This window comes from Chanos chanos, chromosome 2 (assembly GCF_902362185.1).
Source record: "Chanos chanos chromosome 2, fChaCha1.1, whole genome shotgun sequence".
Lineage (NCBI taxonomy): Eukaryota > Metazoa > Chordata > Actinopteri > Gonorynchiformes > Chanidae > Chanos > Chanos chanos.
In genome coordinates this window covers 37,378,001-37,395,125 of record NC_044496.1, presented here as the reverse complement: position 1 = coordinate 37,395,125, position 17,125 = coordinate 37,378,001, and the positions used below count along the sequence as shown (strand labels likewise).

General features: G+C 39.2%; 3 protein-coding genes across 3 annotated transcripts; 2 read left to right on the top strand and 1 right to left on the bottom strand.

Annotated features, from left to right (window-relative positions):
- The first annotated feature begins 10 nt into the window (after positions 1-10).
- Positions 11-3,495, top strand: dnaja (DnaJ heat shock protein family (Hsp40) member A). The gene is made up of 8 exons (XM_030765832.1): positions 11-69; positions 431-591; positions 988-1,168; positions 1,383-1,487; positions 1,599-1,826; positions 1,997-2,227; positions 2,498-2,598; positions 2,762-3,495. The coding sequence occupies exons 2-8, from the start codon at positions 460-462 to the stop codon at positions 2,975-2,977; spliced, it is 1,194 nt and encodes a 397-aa protein (XP_030621692.1). The 5' UTR covers positions 11-69; positions 431-459; the 3' UTR covers positions 2,978-3,495.
- A 285-nt stretch (positions 3,496-3,780) lies between these two features.
- Positions 3,781-5,560, bottom strand: rps27l (ribosomal protein S27 like). Its single transcript, XM_030794397.1, has 4 exons — positions 5,499-5,560; positions 4,557-4,665; positions 4,264-4,374; positions 3,781-3,992 (listed from the first exon to the last, which is right to left on the bottom strand). The coding sequence occupies exons 1-4, from the start codon at positions 5,502-5,504 to the stop codon at positions 3,964-3,966; spliced, it is 255 nt and encodes an 84-aa protein (XP_030650257.1). The 5' UTR covers positions 5,505-5,560; the 3' UTR covers positions 3,781-3,963.
- A 1,304-nt stretch (positions 5,561-6,864) lies between these two features.
- On the top strand, positions 6,865-15,204 carry LOC115804586 (ras-related protein Rab-8B). The gene is made up of 8 exons (XM_030765097.1): positions 6,865-6,988; positions 11,976-12,036; positions 12,856-12,916; positions 13,411-13,488; positions 13,785-13,874; positions 14,104-14,169; positions 14,610-14,660; positions 14,943-15,204. Exons 1-8 carry the CDS (start codon positions 6,865-6,867, stop codon positions 15,033-15,035), a joined length of 624 nt encoding a protein of 207 aa, XP_030620957.1. The 3' UTR covers positions 15,036-15,204.
- Positions 15,205-17,125: the final 1,921 nt, after the last annotated feature.

Here is a 17,125-nt window from a genome sequence, read left to right as displayed (position 1 = left end):
ACAGTACATGCGAGTAGTGAGCGTGTCCTAGAGAGATCCAAACCTTGTCCTTGCATTGAGGAACATCCAGTGAGTATTTATCAAGGATATTTATGCAAAATGAAATGAAAAACATATTTAGCTCTACTCGTTATCACTTACCAACACTGATCTATCATTAGGTAAAGTGGCGCGCGATCAAACAAGAAATAATTAATTTAGATTTACGACTAGTAGCCTGATGTTTGTTGATCTTAACAGACAGATGTAGCTTAACGTTTATTATCCACTTTTCCTATAGCCTATTTGTTCTTGAGCGTAAAATGTATTTTAAATGTAGATGGTTATGACTGTCAAAATTTCGTGAGCATTATTAATCTAAACAAGAAGTAATGCCTTTAAGATTTGAAAAATATTGTCAGCAAGCACATCTTTCATACTCTGACGAAAGGTAGCCTACTGCGGACAGAGCAATCAAAGATGGTTCGCGAAACTGGTTACTATGATCTCCTCGGAGTGAGCCCGAAAGCATCGCCGGATGAAATCAAGAAAGCATACAGAAAGCTGGCATTGAAATATCATCCGGACAAGAATCCAAGCGAAGGAGAGAAAGTAAGTATAGCTTGTCATGAGGACCGTGATGAAACTACGATACAGACGAAGTATGTATTTAACCAACAGCGGCACATGTTTCTCCGTAATTGACAGCAACAGGAATGCGCGGAACTTTCTGGAATTGCCTCAGAGGCTTAGCTATGCTAACAAGCTAGCGGCATTGCTAGCAGTGTCAGATGTTAAGCTTGTCATGGCATATTCTGAACAGGCAGCGGTACGTAACATAGTATCGTATTGGCGTATTTCTCAATAAATTTGATCAAACGCCAACAGAGACTCATGTCATGAATAAAACCGTTAGATTAGGTATTAAGGTATTCTAATTGTAGATACATTCCGGGAATATTTTTTTGTACATGTAATAGAAATGTTTGGAATTCTTTCTCCCCATAGTTCAAGCTCATATCTCAGGCCTATGAGGTTCTGTCAGATCCTAAGAAGAGAGATTTATATGACCAAGGTGGAGAACAGGCCATCAAAGAAGGAGGCATGGGAGGAGGTGAATTCTCCTCACCTATGGACATTTTCAACATGTTCTTTGGTGGTGGTGGCAGAACACAGAGAGAAAGAAGAGGTGAGTCAGAGTTTGTTGATCAGGTCCTGCATGTTCAAAATAGTTTTAGTTACAGGTTAAAAGAAGAAGAAGAAGGAATGTTAAAGTATTTTTGTCATTTAAATTTTGTAGCCTTTTTGCAAACAAAGCATGCACTTTGTGGAGTCATCATCTTGCAGTTATGATTGGAACCGCTAGAAGCTTACCTCTGTATGATTTTTTCTCCTCCGGATAGGAAAGAATGTAGTTCACCAGCTGGGCGTCACACTGGAGGAAATATACAATGGCTCTACGAGAAAACTTGGTCTGCAAAAGAATGTGATTTGTGAGAAATGCGAGGGTAGGTATCATCTTTTTGGCATCATATTATTGTTATTATTATTATATTATTATTAGAATTAGTAGTATTACTACTTGTTCCACAAAGTTCAGTAACATATTTTTTCCACAGGCTATGGAGGAAAGAAGGGAGCTCTGGAGAAATGTTCAACATGCAAAGGACGGGGAGTTCAGATCCAGGTGCAGCAGATTGGACCAGGCATGATTCAACAGATCCAAAGCATGTGCTCTGACTGCCACGGACAAGGAGAGAGGTTTAACTCTAAGGACCGATGCAAGAACTGCAATGGGCACAAAGTAGAACGCAAGAAGAAGATTTTAGAGGTCCACATTGACAAAGGTACAGGACAACTCTTCTTCTGTTTTAAATATGTACACCTCTGTTAACAGCAAGTCTGTCATTAGGCTGATGTTCTTTTGTACCAAGACATACTAAAAATGACTCATCTAATTAGAGCAGCAGTCTGTGATTTGACAAAGAGATTTATAATGACTGTATCTTAATTAAAGGTATGAAGGATGGTCAGAAGATCATATTCCATGGAGAGGGTGATCAGGAACCAGGACTGGAGCCTGGTGATGTCATTATCGTTTTGGACCAGAAGGACCACCCTGTGTTCAAGAGACAGGATGACAACTTGATTATGAAAATGCAGATCAAACTTGTAGAAGCTCTGTGTGGTTTTAAGAAGACAATCCGAACACTAGATAACAGGATGCTCATCATCCACTCACCTCCAGGTACTTCACCATCTCTGTGAATTTTTTTGTTTTTGTGTGGCCACACTGGTCTCTCAACTTTAGTGTTTCACAAAAACAGTAACACTCTAACATCTGGATATCATGAAAGCATTAATGGGATTGGATTGTTTTGAAAGAAAGAAAATCTTTTTTCCCCTGGATTTTTCTGTTGTAAATATCTTATTACTACTTGAAGTAGCAGCTTTTGGAATGTAAAATATGATTTCTCTGTATCACAAAAGATATTTATGATTCTGTTCCTTGTTCCAGGTCAAGTTATAAAGCACGGCGATATTAAATGTATTCAGAATGAGGGTATGCCAATATACAGAGACCCCTACGACAAAGGCCTGCTCATTATTCAGTTTGCGGTGAGTGATCAGTGTGCTTGCATCAGTACTGTTATCATTTGTATGAAGATGGTTTAGTTAACTGATTAACTGTAGAGTTGTGGCACGTTAACGTGTAATGCACAGTGACTGTTGTTGATCTCTGTTGGGAGTATCTGTTAAAGTCCATTTGCCTCTTTTATAGGTGGAGTTCCCAGAGAAACACTGGCTCCCTGAACACATGCTGCCGGAGCTGGAAAGGCTCCTTCCCATGAGGGAAGACGTTATGATATCCGATGACATGGAAGAGGTTGACCTCTGTGAAATGGACTTTGAGTCTCAGAGGAGGAGTTACAGTGGAGAGGCATATGAGGAAGACGAACACCCAAGAGGCGGAGGGGTGCAGTGCCAGACTCAGTGAATGTCATATAAACAACACGACCACTGTTGCAACAGCTTTTTATAGAGTTAATATCCATGTACAGTAAACATCCAAATTGTTAAACTGAATTCCCAGAGAGACAGATGAACAGAGGAACAGGAATTAACACTTCCCCTCCCACAAAAAGCCTCACCCAAGCCTTAAAAGGTGGAATTTCCTCATATGCTTTGCTTTACCAATGCTATAAACCGCAGCCTCCCTTGTGGTATTAACACCTATACCTTGCAGCACACACTCATCAGGTGGATCATATGAAAACGTTTGTTTTAGGGTAAAATTTTACTTTCTTCTCTTTGGGAATTGAATTTAATAGCAAGACCATGTTTTTGCATGTATTTTTCATACTTAGTGTTTGTTGAGGTAAGTGTTGTGGTGATTTCTGTGTGGGTGTATCGTTGGAGGCACTTAAAAGATCATATTGCACAGAAAATTTGTTTTTTTTCTTTGTACACAAGAGGGTTTTATGAAGATGGGTATTTGTATGCTTTCTGTGAAGGTAACACCTACCACACTGTCAAGTTCCTTTCTCTGGTATGTTTTTTTGTTCGTTTGTTTGTTTCACAAATAAATCATTTTTCATTTGTACAATATTCTGTCTTTGGTACTTCACATAGCTCCCAACACTGCGTTGCTATTACTCCCTGACCTAGCCCCCAGACAATCAACAAAAACGTGTCTCCATGGTTTCAGGATCCCCTCCATAAGTTGTGACCAAAGACTTATTTTTCAATATATTTGATCAGAAACTCACATATGGCTCATAAACAGAGAAGGTCAACTCGTTTATGCTCCACATGTATGACTTTATTGAGAAAAGTGAATTGATAACATGGTAGAAAGAACCTGCCATGTACCATTTAATCATAATTACAATTCATAACTTCATTCATTCATTGTAATCAATGAAAAGTTAAGGCATGTGTTCAGTGGCATCATTTCTGAGCCAAAAGCAGTCCTCATCCTCTTTAATGCTGCTTCCTCCTAAAGGAACACCCTGCAAATTAATGGAAGACAAGTTATTTACACCACACAGCATCAAGACAAAGTATCACATATCAATTAAACATCCAGAAACCAGGGAAAAGGCATGGATTAAGATGTTTTAAACTGAAAGGTCACTTTGCAGACTGCAGAATTCTCATCAGTTTTTCCCTGAGTGTTCTTAAAGCCTTTTGACGCAAACTGAAATTGACAGTCTCTCACAGGCAAAGGCAAAAAAAAAAGATCTACTTTTAAATTTTAAACTAACTGTTGTGAAGACCTACCCTCTGTCAGCCTGGCCTTTCCTCCCGTGGGCTGACAGAGCACTGTTGAGCATCCAACACACAGCACCACCGTCTGGGCATGGCTGAAAACCGTTGTGATTTTATAACAACCTATGAATGAGAAAATTAATGTCTTTCATTGATGTCTTTTGTAGACAGGAAAACGGAAGGCAAAACAGAAGAAAAATAGCCTACATGTACACGATATTAGAAAAGTATCTTTTTAAAATATCAATATTGCAGAAATAGAATTAATACTGTTTTAAAATTTGATATATAATCTCTGCAAATACCTGGGCATTTTACATCCATGAAATATGAGTTGGGACCCTGAACAAGCCTTTTTTTCTTGTGTTGCCTTCGCTCAAACTCAAAGGTTGGGCGAAGTAAATCTCGTGCAAGCTATGATAGAAAAGACATTATCAGAAATGTCAGTTCTACTACTGAACAGATCACCTTCTCTGTAGTTAGCAAATATAAAATTCACTAATCACACTATCACAACAGCATAGTAGGCTACACAAGTCTCTGTGGCGATTTGTGAGAAGTAAAAAAATAGGACTTGAGAATCAGTTATGCTAAAAAAAAGAAAAAAAGGCTCCCTGTTATAAAGCCTTTAGTTTCTATGTAAGCTACAGCAGTTTTACTTGTTGTGGTCGATAGCCTGCGTAACAACACAATGGTCAAATGACAGGAAAACTAGATAACATTAATTTTCTTTTTTTCTCTCTTCAGGTAGATGTACAGATGATGACACTTCCAAAGCAACATATTTAATTTTACAGTATTTTACGGTGCAGTATTCCACGGTGCAGCCTTATTTACGGATGTGTGTGTGTGTTTGTGTGTGTGTTTATATGTGTGTGTGTGTGTGTGTGTGTGTGTGTGTGTGTTTAAAAACAGCGTCACATTTAGTTGGTCGACAATGTATTATAATGAAAGCAAAACGCTAACTGACAAATGACGATAAAAATGACAACACGATTCATAACCCCTTCAAATCATTAAAACAACAAAATGGTATTTAAAACTGTTCACGCGATCAAAACACTGGGCCTATAACAAAGCCGTCTGTAGCACGCCATGTGTTATCAAAGAAACTTTGCAAACATGCGACTGAATGATATCAAATCGCAAAAACTGCAACAAAACCACAATAATTTGAGAGTTACTGCAAAACAGCAAGCTGTCAATATTAAGTGATCAATGTTCAACGAAAACAACGTGCTACTTACGGGCATTTTCAAAACCGAAGGATTTTCACATACGTAGACTGTGTGGTCTCCTCGATACTTAGCGCAAACTGAGCTAGAGTAAGGGTTGCCGTGTTTCATAAATCCTCTCAATAGCAGTAGAACAGGGACTTTCTCTATCAGGCATGTCCAGGCATGTCCTGAAAATTCAGATCGTGACAGTATGATATCACCGCTGTAGGAGCTGATATGGTAATTACAGTATGACTAATAATCTTCCTTTTTTGATGTGTCCCTCTTTTTCAGCCTGATGTAAGTCTTCACCAACAAAAAACTAGGCCTACTGGGAAAAAATATTGGAAAACTGCTTTATGTTTGGTCGCATTAAACCGATAACGAAACAACGAAAATAACTACAAACGTAAGTGTAAATACAAACAACTGCACACTAGTAACAGAAAATCTGACAACGTTCTACACACCGAGTGGTCTTTAAACTTAGCTTGTAAAAATATCCAGAGCTCATTGCGACCAAGTGTATTAGTTGAACTAGTTATCTACTCATACCAGTCGAACCGTAGACACTGGGGCTCAGTATACGATATGAAATCATACACTCTTCTAAAATCATTCACCAATTAGGGGCACAAAATTTAGAGGCAGTGGTTGAAACTGCTTTCAATCATGATCACAGCAGCTCCTTAACTTAACTTCAAAAAAAGTTCTGTTTAAGACAGATATAATTAAGGATACATGTGGCACCTTGCAATGGTAAGTATTATTATCCATTTTCTTATGTTTATGTGTCGGCAAATCGGATGAACAAATCCAATCCCTTTCCAAATCTGGAAAGAGGGATTTTTGTTGGAGCATGGCAACCTGAATCACAACCTCCCCCACTTCCGCAAGTGAAACGATGTTACAAGCAGATACACCTCTTCTAACACATATAATTTTAATTGTATTACGACAGACGAAAGATAAGAATGCTTGGTGCTGCATGCAATTTGATAACTTTATTGCTTAATAAAATGTGACGATAAGCTAAAGTACTTTCAGTTACCTGCAGAAATCGTTTACAAACCGTTTCCTTAATCACGGCCAATTTTTGCGTGCATTTTGCATTTTATGCAGCGCAACACGTCGCGCGCAGCTAAGGCATCTGATGGAACGGATTAATTAGCACGTTAACGTCATCAACATCATAACACGTGTAATTCTCATAGGCCGGTACAGCTTATTGGAGAACTACAATGACCACCTCTGCCAGAGGTGCAGTGCGCCTGACGTCACATAATTTGGCCCACCCTCGTTCTCTACTGTAAGAATTTAGTGTCAGAGATATAGACAAGGGGCACGGCAGCTTCTCGGCAAATTGACATTCGCAAGAGCAGTACCGCAGGGGTAAATGGCGAAAACATACGATTATCTTTTCAAACTCTTGCTTATAGGGGATAGCGGAGTTGGGAAGACATGTCTACTCTTCAGGTTCAGCGAAGACGCGTTTAATACAACCTTCATCTCAACTATCGGTCAGTTTACCGGGTTTTTTTTTTCGGGTGGGGGGCGTTGGATGTTGCGGGGTTTGGCAGTCGAAGTATTCCGACAACCTCCAACAGTTTTATGAATCTTTAGTGCAGTAATGTTTTTCTGTAAGCATAATATTTTATACGGCAAAAAATTTAAATGACACAACGTGCTGATTAGCCAATAAATTAACCTGACCGTTGTATCATGTAGAGATTACTGAATAAACTGAATGGGTTACTGTAACTCAACCAAGAGACATCCGGTTGCGTTTGACAAGCATTTTGCAAAAATCTGCATTGACCTTACTATATTTGTAAAGGAGAGCAATGGATACATTGTTTTTAAAATTTAAAAAAATGAGAAGAATCCGTTTGACTTCACATGTACATAAACCTTTTGTGAGGCAACACATTCAAGATTGAAGATAAAAATTAATACCTTAAAATACCCTCCAAAGCATTCATATGCTTTATAACATGTCACATTTTGTATATGAGGTTTAATGCCGCACTTTTCAGTTTAATAGATAGTAGAATAATAGACAATATCATAAGAGAATCTCAGTCTATTTTACTTCATCCAAACTGAATAAAACACAGACGTTAGGGTGGCTGGTTGGTTTGTTCCACGGATCAACAATACATTGGATCAGTTGTTTTGTTGTAAAATAGAGCTGTTTAATGACGTGCACATAAGCCACTTGGTAGTTCACAGAATGACATCCTTAACATTTTTATCTTCATCTTTGAACACAGGTTGAAAATGAATGAAAGCAATGGTTTGACAACAGAGTGGAGAGAGAGAAAAAGAAGAGAATAACAAGTGAAAGTCTCAGGTTCAGAACAGCTTACTTAAGTGCAAAAGCTCAAGGGAAGATGATTCAGTTATGAGGAAATGTTTTGCGGACATTAATAAAAGTGGTATATTTTCTGTCTGGGAGTGATCTCTATGCACATTAAGGCCAGCCTTGTGGTTATAACTTCATATACACCCTTTGCAACGAGACTCTCTCGACACTGTTTATCTAATTTATTAACTAATTGAAATATTTCATGTAAGCAGCTCCAGTAGCAGGGACCATGTACCCTGTTCTTTAGCACAGACAGTTTGTTGGATATCGTTTTTAGGGCTGAATGATTTATGCAGTGGAAAGCATCATTTTGCATTCAGTATTGATGGAGAGAAAGCTTTGTGTTCATGAAAATGGAGCTACAAAAAGTAAAGGAGCACGTGCCAGAGAGAGAGAGAGAGTAAGACAGAGAGGGAGACTGATCAAATCAAGATATGCGAGACTGTAGCCACATTTCTGATTGTCCTAGCGAGAGCCATTTCTCTGTGATGGACAGATGTTATGTGACATGTGTTTTCATAAGGTGTTTAATAAGAGCCTTCATGTTTGTAAAGACAGAAATAGGCTGTCGGTTATGCCTCCAGCGGTTTTTGAATCATTAAAATGGGCTCTGGCTCTCTGAATTTTACAGACCATGTGTTGACACAAACATGTACTGTGTATGACCATGTCTGTCAGCACAACCCTCTGAGTCCTTTAGTCTGAATGTAACGAAAGGTAGTTTCCCCAGGCTTGATGATGTAGTTTCAACAGTTGTTCATTTTCTTGCTACATAAATCAGAGAGGTACTTTTTTTAACCACCCCAGAATTGTTGAAAAATTCAATTTATGAGAACTAGTCGCACATTGTTTTTGCATCTAAATATGTTTAGTCGTGTGAGTCATTTCCTCTTATAGATTTCCATTTGATTATATTGCAAGGCCTTAAAATATCATTTGCTGTGCTTTTGTTTAAGATGCTTTGGTCAAATGAGCATTTAACCTTGTGACTCATGTTTTTTTTTTTTTTTTGGACTCTTTAGAACAAACTACTTCGGCTACATTCTTGTAAACCATTTATTATATTTTTTTTCTGCAGTTGTAAAAATGTGGCGTGAACTGAGTTTAACTGTTAATTATAGTATTCTATTGTTCGTTCACTTATTCATGTAATGTCATGTTTTCAGCTCACATCGTACACGTGGGGCGTTCTCTCAGACTGGTAATATCGCGTGCTACTATTCATTTCTCATGTGTCAGACAGATGACATCTGCAAACCCTTTCTGTTGTCTATTTTAACAAAGCCATTAAGACATTATAAGACATTATACATACTGGTGAAAGTCAGAGAGCAGAGACGATAAATAGTTGTGATAATCTGATGTGTGGTGTTAACCTTCTCCTGCTAACCTTGTGATTTCCGATGGTACTTAAAAGAGGAAAGGCCTGTGTGCTCTGAAAGTGACTGTAGTCTTCTCAGCAATGTCTGCTGGGCCATGTTTCATCTTTTCACACACACACACACACTCACACGTACAGTATGCCCTCAGGGCATACAAATTTGCGTAGCTTTAGTGCTGCAGGTGGGCAGACCTGAAACCGAAAGAGTCTGCTGTTTATCATCTTAAAATGATAAAGAACTGGAGGGCAGGAATATGAAATATGATATACTGCAACAGCCACAATGTAACATGATAGCAACTGTTTCACATGAATAGTAAACAACTTAATCATGGTGATCATATTGTATAACCTTAGTGCTGGTCCTACACAACACTTTAGAGACTGGAAGACAGTAGTTTTGTAGTCATTTTGCTAACATTAGAACAAAATAGCAGGAGACTTCATGGCCGTTCCTTTGTCTTATTAGTGCCCAGAGAGTGAGGGAAAGGGTTAGTTCCCCAGAACCCTGATTGTTTGTGAACAGAGGGCTGTACTGTCTCACCACAGAGTCTTGTGACGTTCGACCAGTTCTGACTGGCATTCTTCTGCCTGTGCAGCAGTTTGACTCCTGACCAACCGTTCTTTTCCTCATGCCTGGAGGTCATTGACCCCAGCTTTAGCCATATGGCAGGTTTCCCTAAATTCTTCAGGGCAAGGGAGGTGTCCTCAGCTATTTCCTGTGACTCACTCTGAATCTTGGTTTTTTTTTTTTTTAAACTGTTTTGCACTTCTCATGTTGACTACACATGAGTAATCACTCAGGATTCAGTTATGCAATGCCAACTCTAAACATACTTTTAAAAGAAAACATATGAAATATCGACTCTGATTTGAGCCTGCTTTTGAGTGCTAGTGACTAGGCGACCACAGGTAATGTGTGTGCACTAGCATGTTCTACATGTGCCCAACATGATGGTTGTAGTTACAGCTGTAGTTTTGTCATTTGCTGGAGCTGATATGTGTTTTATTTCTCTACATTCTCTCTCTCTTACTCTCTCTCTCTCTGTTTCTACCGGAAAAAGTAGACCAAGGAAGCAGAGCAACCGAATGCACCACTTCCTGTGGAGGTCTTGTGTTGTGCAACCAGGCCTTCATGCTCTGAGCATTTGTCTGAGCACCCAGCCTGAACACTCCGTAAGACTCTGTCGGCAGTCATTCTGGGCTGTTAGTTTATCTGACTTCAGTAACTTCGGCTGGGCACTTTGATACAGCTGTCTCTCCCCTGAGTGTGGTGCACTCATTAAAAATGATCAACTTTAAGCACTCTTGGTTGTAGTCATTAATTTAAATCAAAACACTCTGTCTGCTGCATGAGCTGAGTTGAAAAGAGGAGTCATTTGAGTGGCTTGTAGAGGAGGCTATATTCAGCTCCCTCAGTGTTGTCCTGCTGCTCATTTTGGACAGTCTTGAGATCAGCAAACATGACAAGCATTGCTGTATTTAGCCACAAGGCACAAACTAATTACTTTTTAGCCACAAGGCACAAACTAATTGTGTCCTCACATCCCCTGATTGGATAATACTGCTGAGACTTTTGGTCTTAACATCCAGTTAGGTTTGTTTGAAAAGCTTGTTTAACAAACAGAGGGCTTCAAGGTGTTGGCTTTTCAAAAACGGCCATCAAACCCAAGGCTTCTAGCATGCCACTTCCTTTTCCCAGTCTCTGATACTGCGAAAAAAGTCAACAGAGAAAAAGTGAAGAAAGAAAATCATAGCATGATCCCCACATGCAGTTATATTTAATCACTGTGCTTACATACTCCACAAAATATGTTTATTGTGAGTTTTTTTCCACCCATTGTCTTTAAAAACCTATTACTTCCTTTCCAACACATTGTAATACATTACATAAATAGACAAAAAGACACTACATCATTGTGACGGAGAACAGTGTACTAGGAGATGGGACAACACCTTATTGTACATCCTTTATATGTCTGACTCTGGGGGGCCTTGTATGTAAGGGGAACTCATGTGTGCATTGAGTAGCTGTGTTCTTTGAGCTGTTCACTTTCATACCTTTAATTACCACATACATTGCATAGTTACATGTGTAAAAGGTTGAACTCCTCCGCTGTTTTTGGTATGCATGTATGCATGGTGCTTAGGAATGAGTCTCACAAGAGACCACAGAGTGACAGTGGCCATTCCAATTTGATTTATTAGCATGGCTTAGCATAGGCATGATCAATAACTGTTTACAGTGAGCACGCTAAGGTTGGTCAGGGAAAGGAGTTTGACACGTGGAGAGGTATTAGGACTCTCAGTCATTAATTAGGACTATGTCAGAGGCTGAGTCCTCTGTTCCTTTCTTTATTTATTTATTGGATAATAATATCAAACTTAAATGAATTAGTATCTTGTCCTGGATTATCCTGGATCCACTTTGAGCCAGGTTTACTGAAATCTGCTAAAATTACAAATACAGTTATGTTAGTATAATGTAAGTGTATAGTAGTACAAATACCTTGACATACAACTGTCCATATTAATTGGCCAGCTACAAAGCTACAAAATGCAAGGCTGCAGTAAATATGACATCAGGTCATCACACTCTTAATGTGAATACATTTACAAATAGGACTCGAGCGTTTTCTGCACAATGATGACAACTTTTTGTAACTCAATGTGTCTTTGTTGATGTGTCTTTGAATATTTTAATCCTTATGTAGCAGACGACCTGCTCCCTCAAGCATCCCCTTTTGTTGCCTTTCAGGAATCGACTTCAAAATCAGGACCATAGAGTTGAATGGGAAGAAAATCAAGCTTCAGATATGGTGAGTGCAGTTCCTTTGTGTCATGTATTTTCATTCTATTTCATCCATGTTTGTCAGTAGCTTCATATTCCCTTGCTTATTCATTCGTTGCTTTTTACATTCCTTTGCTTATAAATGATGAATGTTACGGTAATTTGGGGGGTTTGTACAAACATTTTAAAGAGAAACGTGAGTTCTACAAAATAATAGCCATAAACGAGTGGGGATTTACCTTTTCAACAGCAAATTCTTTCCTCCCTCCCTTCATTCATTCATTCATTCATTCGTAACCTGCATTTATCTACTTTTTACAGATGTCCCTTTTAACATTTGTAGATTACTGTGTCTTTTCCCTGCCAATTATTACCAAACATTCTCATGTGTGTTGTCCTGCCTAGAGAATGTGGTTAGACGGCACACAGTCTGCTGTGTTAAATATGAGTTAGCCTGTTGGGGATGGGAGGGGGTGGGGGGGGAGTTAAAAGAGCTGTGACGTCTCTCCATTTACCCTGATCTCCCTCTGAAAGGTCAGAGCGCTCACACAGTCTGTCCTACACACTGTGTGTGTGTAAATGATATAAAGGAAAGGATACACACACACACACACACGCACGCACGCACAATGGTCCAGTGGGTTAGGCTGTCCCCCACCCTCTCCGCGGTCTGTTTATAGGATATGTATGCAGAAGCTACCCAGGCAGAGTCGGCCTTTGTAAGCGTGTGTAAAGAGTGGAAGATTACAATGCAAGGAAGTGGAACAGTGAAGATGGATAGTGTCCTCTGTCTCTGTCCCACCCCCAGTGTTGTATAAGTGCTGGTTTCTGTGTATTCTTTTCTCAGGGACACGGCGGGACAGGAGAGATTTAGGACCATTACCACAGCCTATTACAGAGGAGCGATGGTGAGGCCCCCTCTGCTCTCTCTCCCAACATTTTCCTTAGCTTCTAATCACACCACTTACATTTGAAGCCACTTGACAGGGTTGACAGGCAAGCACTCCACAGCAGACCCACACTCTTGTAGCATTATGTTTCAGTTTTCATTGCACATACCTACATCTAATACTACAAAGCTCTGATGGACCCTCTTGATTGGCTGTGTGAGCTGTGTTGGTTTAGCGTTCAGTCCAAAGCCTCTCTAAATGCCCTGTGACCCTTCATGAAAAAGGTTACCTTCTCTCACACTGGGAATTTAAGGGAGAAGCCCTGTGTGAGAATGGATTTACATTATGTTCTGTTGCCATTTAGTTTGACTTTTTTTTTTTCTCAAATGCCTTACCTCAGTGGAGCTTACAAATCGAAATGCATTAGGAGCATTACCACAGTGTTTTATCTGAGAGACTGTGTTCCGTGTTTTTGCGTTGTGAACCTGATCTATGCCTTTGATGTTTCACAGGGCATAATGCTAGTTTATGATATCACCAGTGAAAAGTCCTTTGAAAACATTAAGAACTGGATTCGTAATATTGAAGAGGTGAGTCGAAAAAGACAACAATGGTAATTCATAGCTAGTGTTCTGTTATGACCGTAGCTTCACAGATTGAGTATAAAGCTTAATTTGACTGGTTAGATAACTGTCCCTATAATACACATTTGTGAAGAAATAACATCCCATTTTATGATATGTCATTCTTTATGCAGTATTCACTGTGTTCCTTGTTGTGCAACGGTAATGTAATAAGTTGTTCTATAGGTCTTCTTGTTGAATTTAATGGGTTTGATGGAGATTGAATAACTTTTCTTTGCCGTTGTATTTATCATAATTCCCAGCATGCATCAGCAGATGTAGAGAAGATGGTTCTTGGAAACAAATGTGACATGAACGAGAGAAGACAGGTATCCAAAGAGAGAGGAGAGAAGGTGATTTCACATTCCTACTTACCATACATTCCCAGAGCCAAATCTTTTCATTTTTATATATTGGTTATTCCATTTTTTTCAGTTCTTTGTCATCAACTGTCCTCCCCGAGCTTTGAATAACAGCCACAAAATGAGAAAGTATTCTTGATGAAACATTTGAGTTGGTTCTGCTATATGATTTTGTCTTTGGCTGAGAGACAAATAGTTTTGTGTTTTTGGTTTTTTCCAGTTAGCAATTGACTATGGGATCAAGTTTTTGGAAACCAGTGCAAAAACGAGTGTAAACGTCGAAGAGGTACAAAGAACTTTGTTCTCTTTTAACCTGGATGTTTCATTTATCTTATCTATCCTGTGATTGAATGCGTGTTTATCAGAGACAAAGAGACCTGGAAAATTCATGTTTGCTGAGAGTGGAATTTTGTCGGTCTTGTCAAGAAGTGACAAAACAGAAAATGGCTTATCACTTCCCTCTGTTATGTCCTGTTGATGAAACGTGTAGTTAAAACATGGTGACTGTGAAGACACATATGTCAGCAAAATGTCAGCAGAAAAGGGAACAGGGTTTTGAATTTTAAATGAGAATGATTTGATGACAAATGATGGTCATGAGTTCATTATGCCAAAACCCACACAGCACACTATCTGCTTTTGGTGTGACTTTATATATGAGCTAAGTGTTTGATCCTCTGTACTGTCTGTGTTTGGTAGTTGATTCAGTCTTGTTTTTCTCCCTAGGCCTTTTTCACTTTGGCTAGAGATATCATGGCAAGACTTAACCGAAAAATGGTGAGCATAAAAACAGCCTCTGAGTCTCACATAGCATTAATAGACACAGTTTATTGATGTCACTGGTAGAAAATATGACTTTTTTGGTTGCCATACTGTTGCTAATCTGATCAGATATGAACTGAAAATTTTAGATATAATGCCACAGGATGTGTGTAATCCTACACAGTTTGTACTGTAAATGAGAAGCATTTCAACAAACTTGAATATTAAGACTCCACCTTCACCCCCTTCATCTGTCCTTTCTGTGATTTTTTCTCCTGTTCTTTACTTCTCCATTAGAATGACGGCGGTCAAACGGATGGCGGTGGACCAGTAAAGATCACAGAGAGCCGATCGAAGAAGAGCAGCTTCTTCAGGTGCACGCTGCTGTAACGTCTGGATACATCAGTATGGATTTGTTTCCATAGTAGTAGCGCTGATTGGCTGGTCTTACCAGTCACGTGACCTGACGCTGAAAGCTGAGTGGTCAGTCTCCTATGGCAGAGGGGAGCTTAAATTTCCATAGCCCAAAAAGTCAAGACGGATCAGAGGAACAGAACTGAGCCCCCTGGAGTGATTCAGCCAGATAGGTTTCTGTCCCAGTCTGCTGTGGGGGTCACTCACTGTGGAAGTTACATTTTTGACCTTCTCTCACCCACTCAAAAAAAGAGGGTCTTTTTTATGTTATACGTTATCTGAAACTCTTTGCATTGATGGCAAGTGACTCCCTCAACTGATCACTTTAGATCAGTAACAGAAATTGTAATGATTGTGTGAGTGGGCATTTCAGTTGGTGTGTATTTACGTGTGTGTATTTTTTTGTTGGTTGGTTAGTAGTTGAGAGTCTTGTGTATACTGCCAATGTAATGTCCTGTTGCACTGACATAAAAGAAATAGGAAGAATGAGGTCAGAGGCTAATTTATGATGAACAGTTTTCATGTCTTTTAGGACTTAAGAGTAACTCTTAAGTGTTAATGTGTTTTCCCCCAGACCATGACTCTCTTTCAGATGACTCTCACTGTAAGAGTCTTTTCTGCATATTATTCACCGTATTATTTTCATAAATGCTCAGTGCGTTTCCCATGCTGCCGTATTGCCATGTATAGCAGTGTTAGCCAACCTATGCCCACCCCCCTCCCTCACTGACACATTTCAAATATAGAACATGATGGCTGCGGTGCATGATGGGTAAATACACACGCCTCTCAGTCTTAATGTATACTGCCTGGTGTGCTTCTGGCTCAGCAGTCTTCATTTATGCCATGTGCAGCAGAAGTTTTTATAGTGTGTATTATGTGTGTCATAGGTTAATTCACTCACCTTTTGATGTTCCTCCTTTTGGTGTTCGCAGGGTTTTAGAAGGTAAAGGTTTGTATGGGGTAAGGACTAAAGCCTACTGCCTAATAGTATACTTGAATGTATAGAAAATTTTATGGTAATGCTGTTTTTGAGGGCTTGTCCATAACATCTACCAGAGCCCCAAAGGAACACTATAGCTAATAAGTGCCACTTGTTCCTGCTTACATTTTTATGTAAACAAATGTGATGACAATGTCATCAGCATGTCATCAGAGGCACTTTATGCAAATGTATGGTTGTTTACATAAGTGTTTATGAATGAGTGTAATGTCCTTATTACAGTAATATGCAAGGAGTATGTAATTGTGAGATAATTCTGATTTGAAGGAAATTGTTGCTGAAGTCACTAATGCATGCTTATTGACAAAAATAATCATTGGGTAAATATTAGGAACTGCCTCTGCAAGGATGAGGTTTGGTTTCTTTTTAGGCCCCCGTCATGTTGATCATTAATCTTTTTTTTTTCTGAGCGCTTTCATCTTTTCTGCTGACTCCAAACAGTTTGTGCTTAGTTTTGTATTAAAGGCACTTTAGTTCTTCTGCAGTAAGGATTATTGCTCTCCTTTGTCTCCACTTGTTGCTCTTTAAAGTGACAGAGGAATTTTCCAAAATCTGTTGTGTCATCAGTTTTTTGTGTAGGTCAGAAGTCTTGAGTGAGTTTGTTTCTGTGCATCAGATTCTAATATTGTTCCAGGTGTCTAAGTTCACTCAGATCTGGAGAAATATCACGTCTGTGCAGAGGCCCGGCCTGGTACTGGACTGGCTGTGGTATTGTCTAGAGCATAAAACCACCAGCTCATTTGGTAACCTCATGGTGTTCTGTAGCTTTCTGTATATATGTGTTGTCTGTGACACCAATGATATTGTGAGAAGAAGCGTCTGAAGTGTAAGCATCAGCAATAAAACGTGTCCCTGTAAAGAAGGACTGAATTATCACAGAACTAGAGCCTCTTGACTGGCACTGTATTGTGAAGATGTTGTTTTATTGTGATATTGATCAACGTAAGGAATTATATCAATATTGTTGTTGTTGAAATTGGACTATCTGCGTGTGCATTTTGAATGCACACATATGAGAGTGCTTCTGTTCTCTACTAATGTGCTCCAGCTAATTAGAGTTGAT

Bases quoted from the DNA above. Each gene is read 5' to 3' on its own strand.
- rps27l (XM_030794397.1), bottom strand. The intron at 4,375-4,556 runs GTATTTGCAGAG...TCTCATTCATAG, and splicing joins CATGGATGTAAAATGCCCAG to GTTGTTATAAAATCACAACG. The intron at 3,993-4,263 runs GTAGGTCTTCAC...ATTAATTTGCAG, and splicing joins AAAGGCCAGGCTGACAGAGG to GGTGTTCCTTTAGGAGGAAG.
- LOC115804586 (XM_030765097.1), top strand. From the start codon at position 6,865: ATGGCGAAAACATACGATTATCTTTTCAAACTCTTGCTTATAGGGGAT. The intron at 13,489-13,784 runs GTGAGTCGAAAA...CATAATTCCCAG, and splicing joins GGATTCGTAATATTGAAGAG to CATGCATCAGCAGATGTAGA. The intron at 13,875-14,103 runs GTGATTTCACAT...GGTTTTTTCCAG, and splicing joins CCAAAGAGAGAGGAGAGAAG to TTAGCAATTGACTATGGGAT.
- dnaja (XM_030765832.1), top strand. From the start codon at position 460: ATGGTTCGCGAAACTGGTTACTATGATCTCCTCGGAGTGAGCCCGAAA. The intron at 592-987 runs GTAAGTATAGCT...TTCTCCCCATAG, and splicing joins ATCCAAGCGAAGGAGAGAAA to TTCAAGCTCATATCTCAGGC. The intron at 2,599-2,761 runs GTGAGTGATCAG...CCTCTTTTATAG, and splicing joins TGCTCATTATTCAGTTTGCG to GTGGAGTTCCCAGAGAAACA.